This window comes from Corvus moneduloides, chromosome 3 (genome assembly GCF_009650955.1).
Source record: "Corvus moneduloides isolate bCorMon1 chromosome 3, bCorMon1.pri, whole genome shotgun sequence".
Classification (NCBI taxonomy): Eukaryota; Metazoa; Chordata; class Aves; order Passeriformes; family Corvidae; genus Corvus; species Corvus moneduloides.
In genome coordinates, this window is record NC_045478.1 from 47,582,380 (window position 1) to 47,600,345 (window position 17,966).

General features: G+C 44.9%; 1 protein-coding gene across 1 annotated transcript in view; it reads right to left on the bottom strand.

Moving 5' to 3' along the window:
• SCML4 (Scm polycomb group protein like 4) overlaps positions 1-17,966 on the bottom strand; it is a 79,510-nt gene that overhangs the window by 26,514 nt on the left and 35,030 nt on the right. The window contains exons 5-6 of the mRNA XM_032101397.1: positions 17,398-17,598; positions 13,761-13,955 (exon numbers count right to left, since the gene is read on the bottom strand). Of these exons, the coding sequence (XP_031957288.1) occupies positions 13,761-13,955; positions 17,398-17,598 (396 nt within the window). The remainder of the gene's footprint in view (positions 1-13,760; positions 13,956-17,397; positions 17,599-17,966) is intronic.

The following is a 17,966-nucleotide window of genomic DNA, read 5'->3' on the forward strand; positions in this document are numbered from 1 at the left end:
GTTAACACCTGGTAGGCAGGGAGCCCCTAGTTTAGGGAAGTGCCTTCCTTTGCCCCATGACATTTCTCTGAGCTGTTGAAAAGGCCACTTTCCTCATCGTGTACTGTCCCTCCAGAGACACCTGAGCAGGGTGAAATTTCCCCCATGGTGCTGCACATCAACTTCCCGGCTTGGGCAATGCTCTCATCCTGATGAATTATGCAGCCTTATTGAGTAATAAGAAGAATTAATGCTGTAATTTATGCCATAAGGCACAAACTCCATTGCTAATAGATGCTGAGGCTGTATATTACAGAGTTTTCCTTTTAATTTGCTTTTTCACTCTTTTCCTTAAAAAAAAAAAACAAACCATGACTTGGCAGCTGTGTACAGTAGCTGATGTTAAACGAACATGATTTAGTTCAACAACTCAAATACTCAGGAGTTGTGCCATGCCAACATCTTGGCTTGTGTGTCAGGCCACACCACAGATTTTTGTTACATTGTTTTATTTTATTGCTTCTGTCTTTTAAAATTTTGTCCCATTCTGGGCCAAGGCTGGACTCACCATAAGGCAAACATCAGATTTGAAGGAAAGCTGCAAACGTGAAGTTTCCTCGCTTTTGGGCACTTGCCTTTGCAACTGTAAGGAACTTTCCTTTAGCAAGGCTTTTTTCCCTTAGATGATTTGGATTCTTACAGCATGCATTCAGGTCTCCTGCTGCTTTCTGCCAGGGATTTCTGAGCTTGATTCTCATACAAATAGAGATAGGGTGTAATTCAATTGAATTCAAGGGAGTTCAGATAACGTAATACATCAGAGAAATGGGAATCAGACACTCTGAACCTTTCTCCCTAACCTCCGACGGATGCCAAAATTATATAGCGATTGAGCTAAATACCTTGCTTTTCAAACTCCTCCCAATAAACCAAAGAAAATCCAATCAAGCCTCCTCATTCAAAGGAATTTAATTACTGTGTAGAACACTTGCAATAAAAGCCTCTTATGCATAAAGAAGATGGCTCTTTCTGCAGCATCCTGCCTGCACTGCATGGAATAATTATGCCTCTTGTGAATCATTACCTCTTTATTCCAGGAAAAGAATGCTCTTTTAATATGATTACAATATGAAGAAGACATAGACTATCAAAACAACAAACAGCACATTAAAAGAGCCCTGCTAAATAAACAGCATACAGCTTTTATTGCTATGGATGTAAATTACTCCAAAATTTTTGAGCAGACACCGGGGATTTTTTGATGGATGTCAGACTGTCTCAACAGTCTGTGTGAAATAAGACGTGTGCAGATATAATCTCCCTGTGGAAGGACACCCATGAATTGTGTACAAGACTATAACAAGGAGCTAATCTCCATCACTTCTGTTCCTAACCTTGCCTAAGACTCTTTTCTTGACCTAGATCAATTTATTCCACATCTCTGCTTTGGGCTCCAAAATGGGAGTAATGATGCCTATTGCCATGGAGCAAGCCGGAGCCTCTGCTCATTACTGTATGAAACATTCCCCAGTGGAAGGTGCTCTGGGAATTTGAAAAGTCATATCAATGTCTTCATTGGACTGGGGGGAGCAGGGATCATCTCAAGCGGCCCACTGCCCAGAAACTAAAAAACCCCATGGAAGTTCTGTGTTCCTATTTTTCCAGCTCTTTGTTTGTACCACAGAGAAGGTGCACAAGTTGAGGTTCCACTGATGATGTGCATGAAAATATCTGCATTTTGTAAGCTCCCAGAAGGCTTTGTAGAGTGTATGGCCATCACAGCTTCTAATCCCACTTTGGCCAATTAGGAAAAAAACATCTTTTCTAAGACAATAGAAGAAAATATAAGCCTCTATTGGGATTGAAAATGCAACAGTTCATAAAACTGTAGCTTAGCCCTTCTGTATTCTGTCGCAGTTTCATATTTTATTTTGTAGGTAGTCAGTTCCACATATTACTGAGAAACTAGTACAAAATGCTTTAAAACAGGATTTATGAGAAAGCTGCTTCAAGATTTTGCTCTGAGCACAGTAATCTCTGTTACAACTGCTCACCACCCTGAGATGCTTGAGCCATTTTGGCGTACTTTTCCTTTCCACGAATGGTCCACAGGCAGCTGGATTGAAAAGCCCAAGGCTGTTACATCCTGCACACCTTAAAATGCAATGAAGGAGAGAAAAAAGCCACAGTTGCCTTCCCAATTTAAAAATGCACATTTCTTTAGCTGAGCTTCTTAAAAGTAGCAGTCTGTAAGATTCCTAGCCAAATTCCTGAAGATGGGTCAGCTGAGAGTTAAAAGAGCCTGAGAATCTGCAGCTAACATCCCAGATCTGCTGCAAACCTCTGGAGTGACCTTGGTCAGGTTATCTGTCATCTGTGGACCTCAGCTCTCCGTTAGGATGAAGGAAAATACTTGTTTTGTCTCTCACTTCTGTAACACATTGAGTTCTTTGCCCCAGCAGTATCCATTTACCACTGCAGAGTGCCACATGAATGCATAGTGCCCGTGTGAAAGCAGAACACAAACACTGGGCCTTTGGTAGCATCTGGGAATAGAGACACTCCAGAAAGACAGAAGAATTGACCCTCATTGTACATCAGGGAAGCAAATGAAAATCAATTTCAAGTCAAGCAGGAAATGAAGAAGAGTATAAACACAGGAAAGATGATCCCTAGCTGACCTTCTCCTCAGCAGATCTAATCTCTTACTTTTTCTTCTACATCTTAAAAAAAGCCCAAACTTAGTTTGTTAGAATCTCTCCTATAAGCAAAAGCTCCTTCTGCACTGCAGAGACACTATTCTACCTTCTCTCTTCCCAGGCCAAACATGTCTTGTGCCACTTTCCTCACCTGCTGCTGCTCCCACATCACTGCTCACGTTACATCCTTCTCTCCCTTTGCCTCTCTCAGGCTCCATTCCCTTATACCTCCCACCTGCTCCCCCCTCTATTCTTCCCCATCACCTCTTCCTACTTCTGTCATATTAGCATTATCTCGACTTTGTTCTAACACTGCTTTCCTGCATGTACAACATCACCCTTTTCCCATTTTGCCAGGTATTTCCCTATCTCTCTTTTCTATTTTTCCTCCTTCCACACATATGATTTTCATAGCCATTTTCTCCCCACGCTGTTCCCCTTGCACCCGTCTCACACTTCCATTGATCCAGCTTTCCCTTTCCTAATTGTAGGAACCCAGAGTGCAGAGAATATTTCTCTGCCTGTTTTGAAGGGTTTTACCCCCCTGAACAACACTGTTTTTGACCTCCGTCCTTGGAAAAAACTGCCTACTATTAGAAAATAATCAGAAACTACACTGGTGTAAATTAGGCGATAGACTACCATGTAAGATTGTCACATTTTCACATTTCACATTGTGAAAAATTTAGAGGTTTTGGGTTTGTTAATGTAGTAAATAGATAAAAGCAAAAACCATCAAAATGGAGGATTGTTGTTGTTCTCCAAACCTTCTTCTTCTACTACTCCGTATTCTGCAGTAAAAGTAGTTTGGGATGATTGGACAAAGAATTCCACAGTTTCTGGCTGCGTTACTAAATAATTGGTAGAAAAATAAAAACAATGTACGTTTTTAGTAACCATTGGTTGATTTACCTTTAAAAAGGCCATTTAATCTTGATAATTCGGCTTTCTCCTGAATTCTCTGCTTTGTGCTATGTCTGGGTCACGCTAATGACTCTGTTTCTCTGATAAGACTTAATAAACAACTATCTAGAAGCAGTGAAGGCTGAGAGTCCCGTTTGTCTCTCGAATTCCTGGCAAGGACTTTAAAAACTCTATCCCATCAGGAGAGGCATAATTACGGCACGGTCAGTGCCACTAATATTCCCATGCCTTTTCCTGGGTTCATCCCCGGATTGCTGCTTGGACAGCAGAGCCCAAGGTCAGGGCAGTGAACTGGGAGCAGAGTCCCTTTTCCCAGTTAACAGGCCATATCCTGCACGGCCAGGAAGTGGCTGCTTCTGGGTGAAGGCTGCATGGGGCACTGCTGGAGACCCACACCCCCTGCTCTGAGCATGCTGGACACTGATCCCCAAGCCAGGGAGGTCCTCTTTTACACACCAGTAGCTTCTCAGGACAACTGCCCTTCCTTCTAGGACAATACCTTAATGTCATTTCATAACCTTTTACTTTACCACCTGCAATGCTCAATCATTTTATTTGCTTTAATTAAATTCCCCATTAACTTCTTTTCCTTACAGTCAATACAGATTTATTTCTGTCTTTCTTTTCTCTGCCCCCACTATTCCTTTTTTGTGTCGTCTCCTATTCCTCATATCATTTAGTGATGGGCTTTGCCCTCTGACCCTTCCCTGTACCTTTTAAAGTGCTACCATATATTGTCTATAATGGGTTGACCAGATGTGAACTCCATATTTTAAGCAGCATGATATCATAGCTTCCTCAGACCTCTCCTTTCTCCCAGCCAGGGATGGCCTTTTTTCATCTCCCAGTCATTTTGAGATGAGCCAGTCACAGTGTCAAAATCCTGTTGAGAGACTCCGTCTTGTATGGTTTTATCTTTGCCTGTATTTTACAGCTCCTGAGCCAGGCTCCAGCTCCAGGCACAAGGATGGCATTTGCCCTATCTGGGAGGTGGGAGGGGAGGGGACAGTTTTAAGCAGCAGCTTAGAAACCCTGCATCTCAGCCTTGATGAAAGGAAAAATAGAAGTGGGGAAACACAAAAAGCAAATGCTGAAATGCAGAAGGAAATCCTTCAGATGAGTTTAACCAGCAGTTCAATCTTAGTGTAAGCCAGAGAGGGAGAGAGCAGAAAGATATAAACAGCGCTTAAGATTGGGAAAGATATGCTTTGGCTCTAAATGGCTATCTTCTGTTTTAAACATCAACTCTTAAAAGATTTTAGAAGACGTTTTTCTGTGCCTTCCAAACAGACTCACACATTTCTGTCCAGTCAGGAATGTACCACGGCCCTTATCTTCCCTGTAGTTTGAGCCTGCATGCATCTATCTAAAGATAAGAGCCTCCTGTGATAGATTAAGACTTTCCAGTTCTGCCTGCTGTGATTTACTCTTGGATTACAGCACCAGCCCATTCCTTTTAGCTCCATTGCCCATCCAGACGTGCAGCACAATGAAAATATGATGTCACCCCTTAGCAGATGTTTCCGTACCATGTCAACACCACTCTCTGGTGCATACATCTGCACCCTACACAGCTGGCCAAGGACCAGACCTTTTCCACACCAATCCGTGGCTGCCACAGTTTGCCTGGACAACGAAAACATTACAGGGAGTGACATCTGGTTTGTGGCAGCAGAGCCAAGCTGCTTGCTGCTTGCCAAGGCGGAGTGGCATGGCGACACCTCCCCAAGGAGTCACAGCATCCCTGAGGCTGCTGCAGAGAGGCAGTGAGTGAGCAGGCAGCCCAGGGCATCCACCAACAGCGGGTCAGGGCTGTCATGCCTGTGGTTTTCAGTTTACGGGGGAACTTTTGCATGGGTTATAGGAACACACAGTGGCATCCACAGGGGAAAAAAAGGGGGGCTTAGTAGTCAGCCAGAACAGGAAAATGTAAATATGCCTCATTCACTTGTGAATGCAGATATTATGAACACTGAAACTATGGTCACACTGTGGAGATAAAACCTGCAATGAATTCTCCAGGGTTTAGTCTGAGGCTTTACTGCACTGTGTATCATCTAGCTGTGTCCTAGCCGCTAAAAAATATTTTGCAGTAACTGAAATGCTGAGTCCCCAAGGAGAAGCTGCCAGTCAGTTAACATCAAGAATCTAAATTTTTTAGAGAATTTTCCAAAATCCAATGTTGTCCTGATTAGGTCCTCAGCACAAGCAATTTTTTTTTCATTATTTAAACAATTTCCCTTGAGTGTTTGCAGCCCAGACAACAGCCACATTGTGTTTAATGCAGTAGAACCAGGCAATGAAACCAGCTGGGAACAGATCAACATGGTTTTATTGTCCAAACTGAATAAAAAGGTAGAGTAAATTCTAAAGCTAGCTGCTGACAAATACATTAGATTTAATAATAAAAGGTGCTCGTGTGAATAAATAACCCATTGAGGAATTTTTTCCATTTTTAAAGTGCTTGGGGAGGATTGAGCAAATGTATTTTGTTACAATGGAGAGGTTTTAGTCCTATGTTACAGCACAAGCAAATTGTTTAGGCACACCCATGAGTGAAGGCAAAGGGATTTCAATGACACAGAGATCTAGGCTGTAGAAAAAGTCTTCCTTTGGTCTCTTCCACCTGATTTCAGACCTGCTCCTCCTTTCTCTTCCCTTCTCCCTTGCCTTTATGTTATACCAAAGTGTACATCATGAAAAGAAGATTTATCAGGGTTGTATAGTTTTGCGTCTTAGCACAGCAATGGATCTGCAATGGCAGAGGGAGATGGGAGAGGCTGCGATCGATCTTTCCAGTTTCCAGCTTCTAGCAGTAGCTAGAGGGGTTTTTTATCAAGGTAGTTTATAATGCACTCTGTATCCCTATAAATCAGCATTGATAGAAGTCACAAAAAGCTGTATATAGAATAGACTAGATGAAAATGACTGTGTTATTTGAAAATTTCACGGCATTATATACTGGGATTCTCTGCAGATGAAGTACTTAGTGCATTTCTGTTTTGCTACCACCATGATGAATATCCCTGAATCACATTGCTTAGCACTGGCTTAAAATATTTAACAGTAATTTTTTTATTGTTTGAAAAACAAATCATTTGAGATACAAGAAGTGAGATGTCTATACCAAAATGCAGTAACTGTAAAATAAGCTGTGTTTGCTCATTAATAAATATAATAATCTCAGCCAGAAATTAGGTAGAATAGTATATATAATGCATGAGCCTGTGCATGTGTTTGTATGCAGGTATAAGATCTTTTATAAAGTCTTTGCTTCACCTCTCCCTGCTCAGTGCTGCTGCCCTGCTTAACTTTCTGGTATTTCTTCTGCCATGTAAGTACAACACATCTGCGCCCTGAAGTCTTAGTTCCCCTTCACAAAACCTTTCTTTTCCCGTCTTCTCTGCTGCTTCTCCTGACGTCCCCAGTTGACCTCAATCCCAGCAGCTAGGAACTCACCAATTCCCCTTTGTCAAGCCCTTTTATCCCCTCCTCTTTCCATGATCCTACAGAGCCAGTTTTCCTCCACACCACTGTGCTGCACTGTGCCATGCTGCTGGGGAGCAGGGCTTACCCTGGGACTCCATCCTAGGACTCATCCCCAGCCTCACTGTGTTTTCCTTAAATCCAGCTTCTCTGATGAAGACCATCAAGCCACTGCCACCTTTTTGTTTAAGTCACTTCTGTAACCTTATCTCTTCCATGAAGAAAGCCACCATAAAGTACCTGATTCCCCAAGCCACCATTTGCAGCTTATTTTCAGTCACAGGATGTACTTCTCCTTCCCAGATGCTGCTGGTGGTGGAACTCCTTGCCTTGCACCCTTACCTTGCTCACTGCTGCCCAAGGCCAGCACGGTCCCAGCACAAACAGCACATCACCACCAACAATTAGCTTCTGGGACTTTCTTAACTGTTTTAATCCCCTGCTTTGCACTCATTTTGCCAGCAGATTAAAGTTCTTCAGGCAGATGCTGTGTGTTGCTACTATCTGAAAGTCATTTTGATGTACTCTGTATAATTACTGCAAACAAATAAATCCTAAGGAATTGGGGAGCACTGTTGATTAAACAGTGGCCAAGACTTTTCAAGAACAAACAGTGAATGTTTTATTTCCATGGAAATGGAAATGCCACTGTGTGTGGGTTTCCATTTGTTTTGTAGTGAACTGGGAAAGGATAGAGAGAAACAGAAGGTAGATAAAGACAGATAAGGGAGAGATGACGATGAAAGGTTGAAAAAGAGAGCAACATGAGGAAGGTGAAAAACTGAGCTGAAAAACTGAAGAACATCCAAGCAAAAATCAGCAATATTCCGCAAAAAAAATCTGAATCTTGTTTGAAACCTGTCAAATTGAAACAGCCTAAATACCAGACTCCCTTTCCCCACTCTCAGCTGTCTGCTTCCTGCCACGGAGGTGCAAGCCCAGGCCCTGCCATAGGCACCATGTACCAGGCAGTCCCAGAAGCAAGGGCCTTCTCATCCAGATTCACAAGCAAAAGTTCTACTCTCTTCCAAAACCTTTCTTATTTTATCTTTTACTTAATAAGCACTGGATCTTGAGGTTCACCTTTTCTCCCACCCACGTCTTTGAAAAACCAGGTTTCATGTTGGCTTATGCTCACAGCACTTGCATAGGTTTCTCATCACAAGTTCTGGCTTGTGGCCTGCTCATCTGACTGCTTGAAATACTGGTATATTGGATCACAGGTATTTGGGTCAATATTTTAAAAGCTTAGGAATGGAAATTCCTGTTTCAACTTTAATTTAAGATATTTAAAATAAAAGCCTGGACTGCTAACTTCAGGTATCTCCTAAAGGAATCATACAGCCCTAGGGAAAAGTCTTAACTAGCTAAAACAAAGTTAAAGCTAAACCTGGAGCTAAAACAGAATAACAATCACATGATTCACCTGACTGGGGCTCTGAGAGTATCCATGCTTCCTCCACGTGACTCTGCTTGTAAAGTTTGAATTAAATGCTTATACCCAGGGGTATTTTTTTCTGTAGTGGATATGATCTCATCCATCATGCTTTATGCATTTATGCCTATCATTTCATCCACTTTCCTTATGCATACCCTTTGATATGGAGAAATAAAGCATCCTTAAATTCTATTTCATAGCTCAGCTCTCTTTTCTAACATCCATGGCTGCAGCCCAGGCAATATCCAGCACTGTCGGTGTCTGTGCCATGGCACTGAGCACATCTTGGGATGAAGGATGAAAGGGCCTTTGGGCTTTTCCTTATTCACTGCTGAGGGCAGGTGGGCTACCCCCACCAGGGGTAACTTTTCGAAAGGGATGAATTTTCTTGCACCCCCTCAAGTCAGTGAAGGTAAAACAGCCCAGCAGAATGTGGGAAGGAGGAGTTCTCTTGGGCTGGCTGCTGAAGGGATGTCTGCTTACAGCTTCATTGCTTAGCACCCACAAGGACATACAATTTCATAAACTTAAAGGAACAGAAAGGGAGTCTTTCTTCATTTGTGAGTTAGCAAACAGTAATCTCACAACTTAAAGGTCAGAAAGTTCAATTTAGCCAATTCTGACAATTCTATAGAGTCCAGGCAAAATACATCACAGCTGAATTTTCTCTCTTCCATTCATCTCTTATTTTTCTTCCTGCCAGGATTTGCTCCTTAGTGTACATTTTATTAGTTTCTTCTGATCTAGGTTTAAAGGGTCTGAATGCTAAAGCCTCTGCTACCACCCTCATGAAACCCCTCCACAGGAGCACTGACTGACCCTCTCTTTTCTTTCAACTCTGTGCCTTTACTTCCTATCCCTTGGACCATCCCAAACTGTTCCTGTCCCTCCCCAGGTTTCTGGGCTACAGCATGCAGCTCCAGCTGCAGTTGCCTCTCCTTTGGCTCTTCCACAGAGTTACCACCCTGGACACCTCATTTCAGGAAGCCAGTCCTCAGGATGGTGCTCCAGCTGCAAGCAGGACCTCAGCACAGGGGTCCTTGGTGGAATGTCTTGCCCTGTGGCCAGTTGTGTCAGGTGGGGAGGGAGAAGGCACCCAGCCTGCTGATGGATGGAAGGAAGGAAGGAAGGAAGGAAGGAAGGAAGGAAGGAAGGAAGGAAGGAAGGAAGGAAGGAAGGAAGGAAGGAAGGAAGGAAGGAAGCCATCCCAGCCTTTCTCAACTGTACTGCAGGTTCTGCCATCAATCTAAAAGCCCCAAAGACCATATAAACTTTTTATATTATACTTTGTTGTGGCTGGATGGCTCTGCTCCCTCTTTAAGAGTGACCTTAATGTTTTATTTATTGTTTAAAGGATAATGATTGTGGTAGAGGAATATATGAGGCAATAAATGGCCTTTGCAGGTAATTAAATGCTGAGGAGAGCTGAAGCTATTGATAGCCATAAAAGCCATTTATTCCGAGTGTGCTGAGAAGCCAGGAGCACTGTTCCTCTTAGCATGCAACAAGAGAAGATTAAACAAGCCATGGTACTAGAAAGGGGAAAGACAACATTTTTCTTACCCTCTCAGGGCTTGAAACTTCTGAGCTGCTGTTTATTTGGTGCTTGCGACAGAAAATATCGATTGTAATAATATGTGGTTTTCTATCATATTATTCTTTTTTTCCTAGCTGTTTTAGAAGGGCTTTGCACATGTTGGCAAGAATTATTGCCCTCATTCAACAAATACTCAAATAAAGGCACAGCAGGGAAGAGTGGCTTGCCCACATAGTCAATGGGAATGTCTCTTATAAAAATCCAGTTCCCAGGCCAGTGTCTTGCCTACTTAGTCACGCTCCCATTGTGCATTGCTATTGTGCTTGCCATATCAGCTTTTCAAGGGCTTGTGGACAGGAGAAGCCCACCTTCCTATAGACAGAGGCACTAGCATCCTGCTGTGTTTCTGCTCCATATAGATCCCTACTTCCAGCCAGTGCCACAAGAAGAGGCATTGTTCTCCCATGAACAGTGGTAGGGAACTCCATATGCTATCTACATATCCAAATTTGACTTGGCCATGGGGAGAACAGCAAGGCTGAGGTACCTTATTCACAGACCTTCCCATCTTCCTCTGTGATAAGAATGATCCAGGGTGGCCACAGAAGTTCTTGCATAAAGAAAGTTTTTTTGCAGCCATGCTCTGTGTGGAGACATCAACTGTCTAACAGCCCAAAATAGCCAAAAGCCAAGGTTTGAGACAGAAGGAGCAAGGAAAGGATTGACTGAAAGGGAAAATAGATGTTTATCAAAGTTCGTGTTTCCCACATAAGAGAAACCTCTTCCATTTCTGTGCCCACCAATAGGCTAGCCAGAAGTTTTTTAGCAAATATGACTTCCTCTGAAAAATAATCTAGTACTCATAGGTGCATGTCAACAGTATGTACATGTCCTAGAAATGTCCCTTTTGCATGCTCCCATCTAAGCCTCCATTAGCTGAGCACAAGGCAAATGGTGAAATCTGAACACAGAGTGGAGGTGCTTCACAGGATCTCTGTTGGCTTCCCACCATGTAGCCCCTGCCACACCTCTCCGAGTTTTCTGCACAGGTCACCTAGGTCTTGCCATCATTTTAGCTCAAACTGCTCTACCGCTCCCATGGAAAATTCTGGGGTGCAGGTTCAGAGATGCTTTGAACCCAGGTGCTGTGGGGACAGGTAACATCTCAGGATTTGCTGTAATGTAGACCTGAAGCTGGGCATTTCCCAGATGAAAGCCGGGGAGTCACCCCACAACTGCTCCCCACAAATCACTCTCATGAGCCAGAAAGTCCCTTCACAGCTGAGAAAGAGCCATGGGGAATGTCTCATGTGAGACATGAGACATGTGAGGGCCATTGGCAAGGCGGGCAGAGCGTGGGGCTCAGGTGCAAGGAGGGTAATGCACTGCCAACAAAGCTCATTGCAGAGGCCAGCTCTAGGCACAGCCTGATGAGTGTGCACTTCCTAGGCATGTAAAACATAGCTGTAAGTGATACATGCATATGTCAACAAATCCCACCTGGCCTGTACACAGCCATTAGCATCTGGCAGCTTGCTGTGAGCACAGGTGAATTATGGCTTAGGGGCATGTGCTTTGGGGCAAGGTTAAAAGGTGACTCCTGCATGGTGTAAGTGGATTAATATGGCTGGACACGATGCCGGCTTCTCCTCTCACTTCTAACGGTGTAAATCATGAGTAACTGCACCAAAGTCAATACATGGATTAGATTCATTGGTGCAAAGGGGATGAAAAGCACATGATTTTAAAAGAAAGGACATCTCGATTACAAGATGGAGAACAGAAACCATGAAAAATGTGGCTGCTTTGCATGGCTTCCTGTGGTGCTTTATTATGGCCCTGCTCCTTCCAGGCGAGCTTTATCCCAACAGGTGCCCTCCCAGACCTCTGCAGCAGAGCTCCTATGGTCCTCCTTATCACTGCACTATGGGAAACCCAGTCTCTGCTCTGTGTAGCAGAGGAACCCCCACGCTGGCCTTGCTGCAGAGAAATGCTGGCCCCTGGTGAGATGGAAGGAGATTTAGGCAATGCAGCATTAAACATAGACTCAGGGCCTCAATCCAACCTGGCCTTGAATACTTCCAGGGATGGAGCATCCACAACCTCTGGGAAACCTGTTTCAGTCCCTCACCACTCTCACAGTAAAGAATTTCTTCTTCATATCTAATCTAAACCTACCTGACTAGCCGTGGCTGCCAAGCCCATGCTGCTTCTGGGGCTATTAATTGGACACACACCCACACACGCACACACCCCACCCCACAGTGGGAGACCCACGAAAGAGAAGCCTTGCCTACACCCACACCTCCTGTCTAGTCTGAAGGAAAAATAAAGTTTTGTCCATCCTCAGTGTCTGGAGAGAGCCAGCGAGGATGGTGTCAGGGACATCTGCACTGGAATTTTGTGGGGAGGGAGACACTCGAAGTGTAACAGCAACTGTAAAAATTCCAGTTGTGGAATTGCCTTCTCTCACATACAGCCCTGCCGTGCAAAAGTAAATGCAAATGTACATGCAAATTAAAATGCAAATGCAAACGCAAATGCCAGGCCTCCTGGGCTGTGCTCGCTCAGTGCTACAGAAAGCCCTTGACTTCTCAGAAACATTCAGCTTGCTGCAAATGTCCTAGTAGAGAGGGAAGAAAAATACTGCTTTCCAGTCTGGGCTCCTGCCTTTCCTCCCCTATGTGTAAGAGTGGCAGCTGGATTTCTTTGTATAAAAAGATTATTTCTGCACTGTGTGCACAGCCCTCTCCCAGCTTTGGTGTGCAAAGCGCACACTTAGGGTATTCTTGGTGAACAAGTGATTCAAAAATCGTAATTGTGGACACTAAAACACCTTTCTCTCATCTGCCAGCATGTGTCTGCCGTTAAACTGAATGCATGAGAGACAGAGTGCTCCCCAAACACCCACAGTGCTGTTAATAAAAGAAAAGGAAAAATAATTTAAGTCAGGAGGAAGCCTGCAGGTGAAATGAAGGCTCATGCCCATAATTTACATCTTTCTTTTTTTCTAAACTAGCTTTTGCAATGCCATAGTAAGGCCCCAGGGCAGCTTTCCAGCTGCTGATTGCAGATGGGGCTGCAGGCATGTCCCTGCTCCGTGGGGACTGTGTGGGGCCAGCACCCTGTCCCAGAATGTGAGCAAGAATGAAACTCAGGGGTGCCATCCATCTGGGAGCCCAGTGCTGGTCAGGGCAGGTGCCCTCAGGACCACCATCATCCTTGGATGCATCTCCCCCATGCCAGAGCCCCTCCAGGCTTTGCCCCCCGATGGTCAAGCACTAAGACAGGGACCTTGCAGGCACTAGAGGGTTTTAATCTAAATGAAACATTCCTTCAAGTAGCAAAGTAAACCGCTTAGCAGTCACAACTCATTTAGGTTTATACTCACAGATGGAGGTGGCAGATTGGGATCCGGGCTGACTGTGCTACAGCAAATAACATGTACCTTAGGTTTATGCTAACATAACATGCTGGCCCAAAATTTCTCTGCTGGGGCACCTCAGCACAATGGTTCTTACCTGAACACCTCCTCTATAGCCACTGGAATAATACCACAAGTAAGCTCACTGCCTCCCTCTGCAAAGGTCCCACAGAGGCCTGCAGTTCCCTATCATACACAGCACAGCACCAAAAAAAAGACAGCCATTTCTTCAGCTCTATTCAATCTTGAGCCCAAGGTGACCAAGGAGCCTACCTGCCTCCATCCGTCTGTTCTCATACGCCTCCGGGCTCTCCGTCACGGCGCTGTACTGCTGGAAAGGCTGGTTGCTGAAGAGATTGTCACACAGGAGGCTGCGACAGAGCTTCTTCAGGAAGCGCAGGACATACCCAATGCTGTTCACTACCAGCAGGCTCTGGAGATGCTGCTTCCCCTCAAAAGAAGCTGAAACTGGAAAGCAAAACAGGAGCAATTCGGTATCTGTGGGTGGCATGGCAGGAGGAAGAATGAGAGCAGGGGAGATAATTTTACTCAAGTATTTGTATGTCTTAAAATATTTTGCAGAATTACCCTACCTGAGGCACACAACAAACTGGAGGAGCTTAAGGAGCTGAGTTTGTGTGACCCAGATCACCTTCCTCCTGGAGAGCTGAAAGATGCTGACTGGCATGGCCAGCAGTGCAAGCTTTTCTAATACATGCATCCAACTGAAAACTGTATTGTGTCATTAGAAGGAGGCATTTATGATACCCTGGTCTCAGGAAGGGGAAAGAAAGCGATCTGCAGTGATCACCAATAGTGATGGGCTATTAGGCTGACTTCAGCAGTACCCAAGGTTTTAAAAGATAATGGGGAGGTAAGAATTAAAGGCATGATTGTGAACGAATGAAAGGTACCAGGATTGTGCTGAAGAGAGAGGTAACAGCTTCATTGTTGATCTTTATTTACTGAGTTAATGGCATTTATAGGCAAGGGAATGTTGGCAGTTGTGGTCTATCCAGAATTCAGTAAAGTATGAGAAATCTTTCATTCAATTGGAAATGGTTGCATATGAAAGGTGGGTCAAGAAATGGCAACAGGGTCTGCTGGCAGGAGACCCCAAGTCCCAGAGAGAAACCAGCAGCAGTCTCTGCTGGCACAAAAAGACACTGTGGATGCTGTAAGCTGGCAGACATCATCAATGGAGAAGAGGACTGGGAGATTGCACAGGAAGGATCAACTGATTTTGACTTCTCTGATAGTAAATATGAGTGAAAAGAAATCTGGAAAGTAAACAGAAATCTGTAACTCTTTGAGGAGGCTCAAAACAACCTGATGCGAGAAGAAATGATAATACAAGCTTACCAGATGCCCATAAAACAGCAAGGTGACACAGTCATGAAAAACTCAGACATATTTCCAGAAAGTGTGGAACAAAACACTTCCAGGAGAGAAAATTGAGTGTTAAAACTACTATACAAAGTTCTGGAGAAACTGAGATGGATTGACGGGCATCATTCTGGTCATCCAGGCTGAAGAAGGGTGAATTCACACTTGCAGAAGTGCACAGACAGACCACATGGATGTTTGGGGAACAGAAATTTTCCCTGTGGCACTGCAGCCATCACCATCCTGCAATGTGGGACTGTGCATTCCTTTCACTGATCTTTCTCACCTGAAAGAAGCTAGCAGGATGAGGGCAGCTCTCCCAGAAATACATCTAAGGGTGAGAACAGAGCAATTAAAATTCCTGGGTAAACCTGTCAGGGGACATATTTAGCCAGGAATCAAAAAGGGCATAAGGTTCCAGTCATGGGAGAGATGGAGGGGTCAGAATGGACCCACCAGGATCAGTTGTAGCAGGACACATTCAGGTTTGCAGGGAGGACTACATGATATGGCTGCCTGGACTCTTCCACCTGGAAGGTTTTTTCCCAATCCTAGAGTCTCCCATCACTACTAACAAGTAAAAATTGCAACATTAGACTTATAATTTTGGGGATAACTTCTGAGATTTCCTGTTGGCCTGAGCTGCTGTGAGGGATCATGCTCCACAGCTGGTTGAGCATCTGTGAGCCAAGCCATGGGAAGATTGGAAAGCCCCTGACAAAACTCACCTGTGCTGCTGGGAGCGAGGTGCAATTGCAGAGCCATGCCATGACTAGGAGGTCATTCACCTCTCTTTAATGACTAGAAGAATCATGAAATTGGGAGAAATGTTGACCAGGTGCTTTTAGTTCAGGTGAAGCTGAAGCTGAGCCAGCTCAGAGGAACTGAGACCAAGGAACTTGGCAGGCTTGGTGCATAATATGACTCTCCTGATTATAATGAAAATCATATATGCAGCACAGAACTAGGCAAAAAGGAAGCTTTGGACTGAATTGCTTCAGTCTTGTGTTTCTGTGAACAAGTCTGGATCATTGTCAGAGTATTTCTGATGTCCCTTAGGGAAGGAACACCTGTGATTACAGACAACTCGAGGAGAGGGAAGAAGCACGATTTATATGCTGCACAGAGGGCCAGAGCTTGGGCTCCCACACAAGAAGGTCCCAGTGGCACAGCTGAGCATCTGCAGTCCCTGTGAAACTGATTGGACTTGCAATCCTTGGCTTTGTGTTCATGCCTGACTCATCTGCAGCAGCTCATTGGAGAGTGCTGTTCCCATATTCCCATCATTGTTTCATTCCCACTGCATCCCCATATGCCAAAACAATGTTGTGACACAAAACTCTTGCTGTGATAGAAGAAAAGTTCACGTTCACGCTGAGAACCAGGCCAGGGAATTCATCATGGGACATGGGAGGCTCATCAGGACACAGCAAGAAGTGCCACTGTGGGAAGATGAGGAGCTCCTGAGAAGTTCCCCTTGGTCTTTGATTCTCTCCGATATATTTGTGTAGACTGTGTGCAGCTCTGCTGCATGGGGAATTGCCTTGGGACTTTTGCAATTCCTGCAGCATAGAGCAGGTTTGGCTCATGAACTGCAGGCAGGGGAACACACCAACATCTAAACTCCATAAAAATTGCCCTTTAGAGAAACACAAAATCATAGAGTCATAGAAAGATTTTGTCTGGAAGGGACCTTTACAGGTCTCTTAGTCCAACTCTCCTGCAATGACCAGGGACATCTTCAGCTAGCTCAGATTGCTCCAAGGCCTATCCAACCTGACCTTGAATATATCTGAGGATGGGGCATCCACCACCTCTCTGGGCCACCTGTTCCAGAGTTTTGCCACCTGTCGGGGTCTCCTCCCCCTGCCATGTAGCCCTGGGAGAGGGGCCCTGAGGGGGAGACATGGGGTTTCCCTGCCCCTGGTCAGCCTTGTTCCCCACTGGTTGTTTTGTGTTCCCCTGCATGGGCAAGGACCCTCGGGTCCCGTGATTGAGCAGTTCCTCGGCAGAGCTCCGGCCATGCAGCTGGAGAAATAAACATCTCTGAAACATCTATCAAGAATCCGTCCATAGATATTTCTTTCCATGGGCCTCCTTGTTTGGTACATCGTGTTACAGTATCCCCACTGCAACAGCCACCCTCATCACATGAGGCATGCATGTGTACTTGTGGTGGCAATGTGTGTCATGAAGTGGGCTGCCATTGCTGCTCATCCTTGAATGGCTGCATGGAAACAGCTCTCAGCCCTGGCCTCAGCACTGTTCCAAAGAGTGGTAAGAGGCAGACTATGGAGTGCCTGTTCCTCCCCTGAATCACCACTGCAATACCCCTTACCAACATTCTTTCATCTGACACCAAGGTGATTCCTCAGCAGCTCATTTTACAAAGGCATAAGTGATATTCAAGGCTGGTTGCCATCCCACTGATGGGAAAAGGACTTCCAGGGCAGTCAGGATTGGGGAACACGTTAAGACCAAGCACTTCCCAACTGGCCACAAGCCCCCTACAAAGATGCTTTACCTGACACCATCTCGCCTCCGTAGCCCTGCCTGATGAGGGAGAAGACCACCTTTTGCTGGAGCGCACAGTCGATGCAGGCTTGCACTGCTTGCTGCAGGGCTGCCGACGGCCGCTCTGGGCCAAAGTGCTCTGGCAGCTGCTGCACCTTTTTTCTGTCAAGGTACGGCCCCAGGTTCACTTGTTTGTTGACATAAATGCAGACTGAAGACATAAAATCCCAACAAGGTTATTACAAAACAGTCCTGAGAGCACCCTAGCAAATTCTAGCATTCTACATTTCTGTTCATTTCCCAGTTCTTCCTTCACTAGTAAATTGTTGCCATTTGTGGTGGCAGAGCCAGACTTCCTTGTGCTGATGACCCATTGCCAAAGCAAAGCAAGCTGAGTTTAGGTCTAGCTCAGTGTCACAGGCTAGTATAAGCTACATGCATCTAAAAAAGCTCCTGTGTATGCCTGGGGTCTGCTCTCTTTTCCATGAAACTTGTGACCAGAAAAATGCCCTGGGAGCGCAGAACAGTGACTACCAGTGGTGACCTCACAGCAAGAAGGGAATGCCAGCCTGAGGTGTG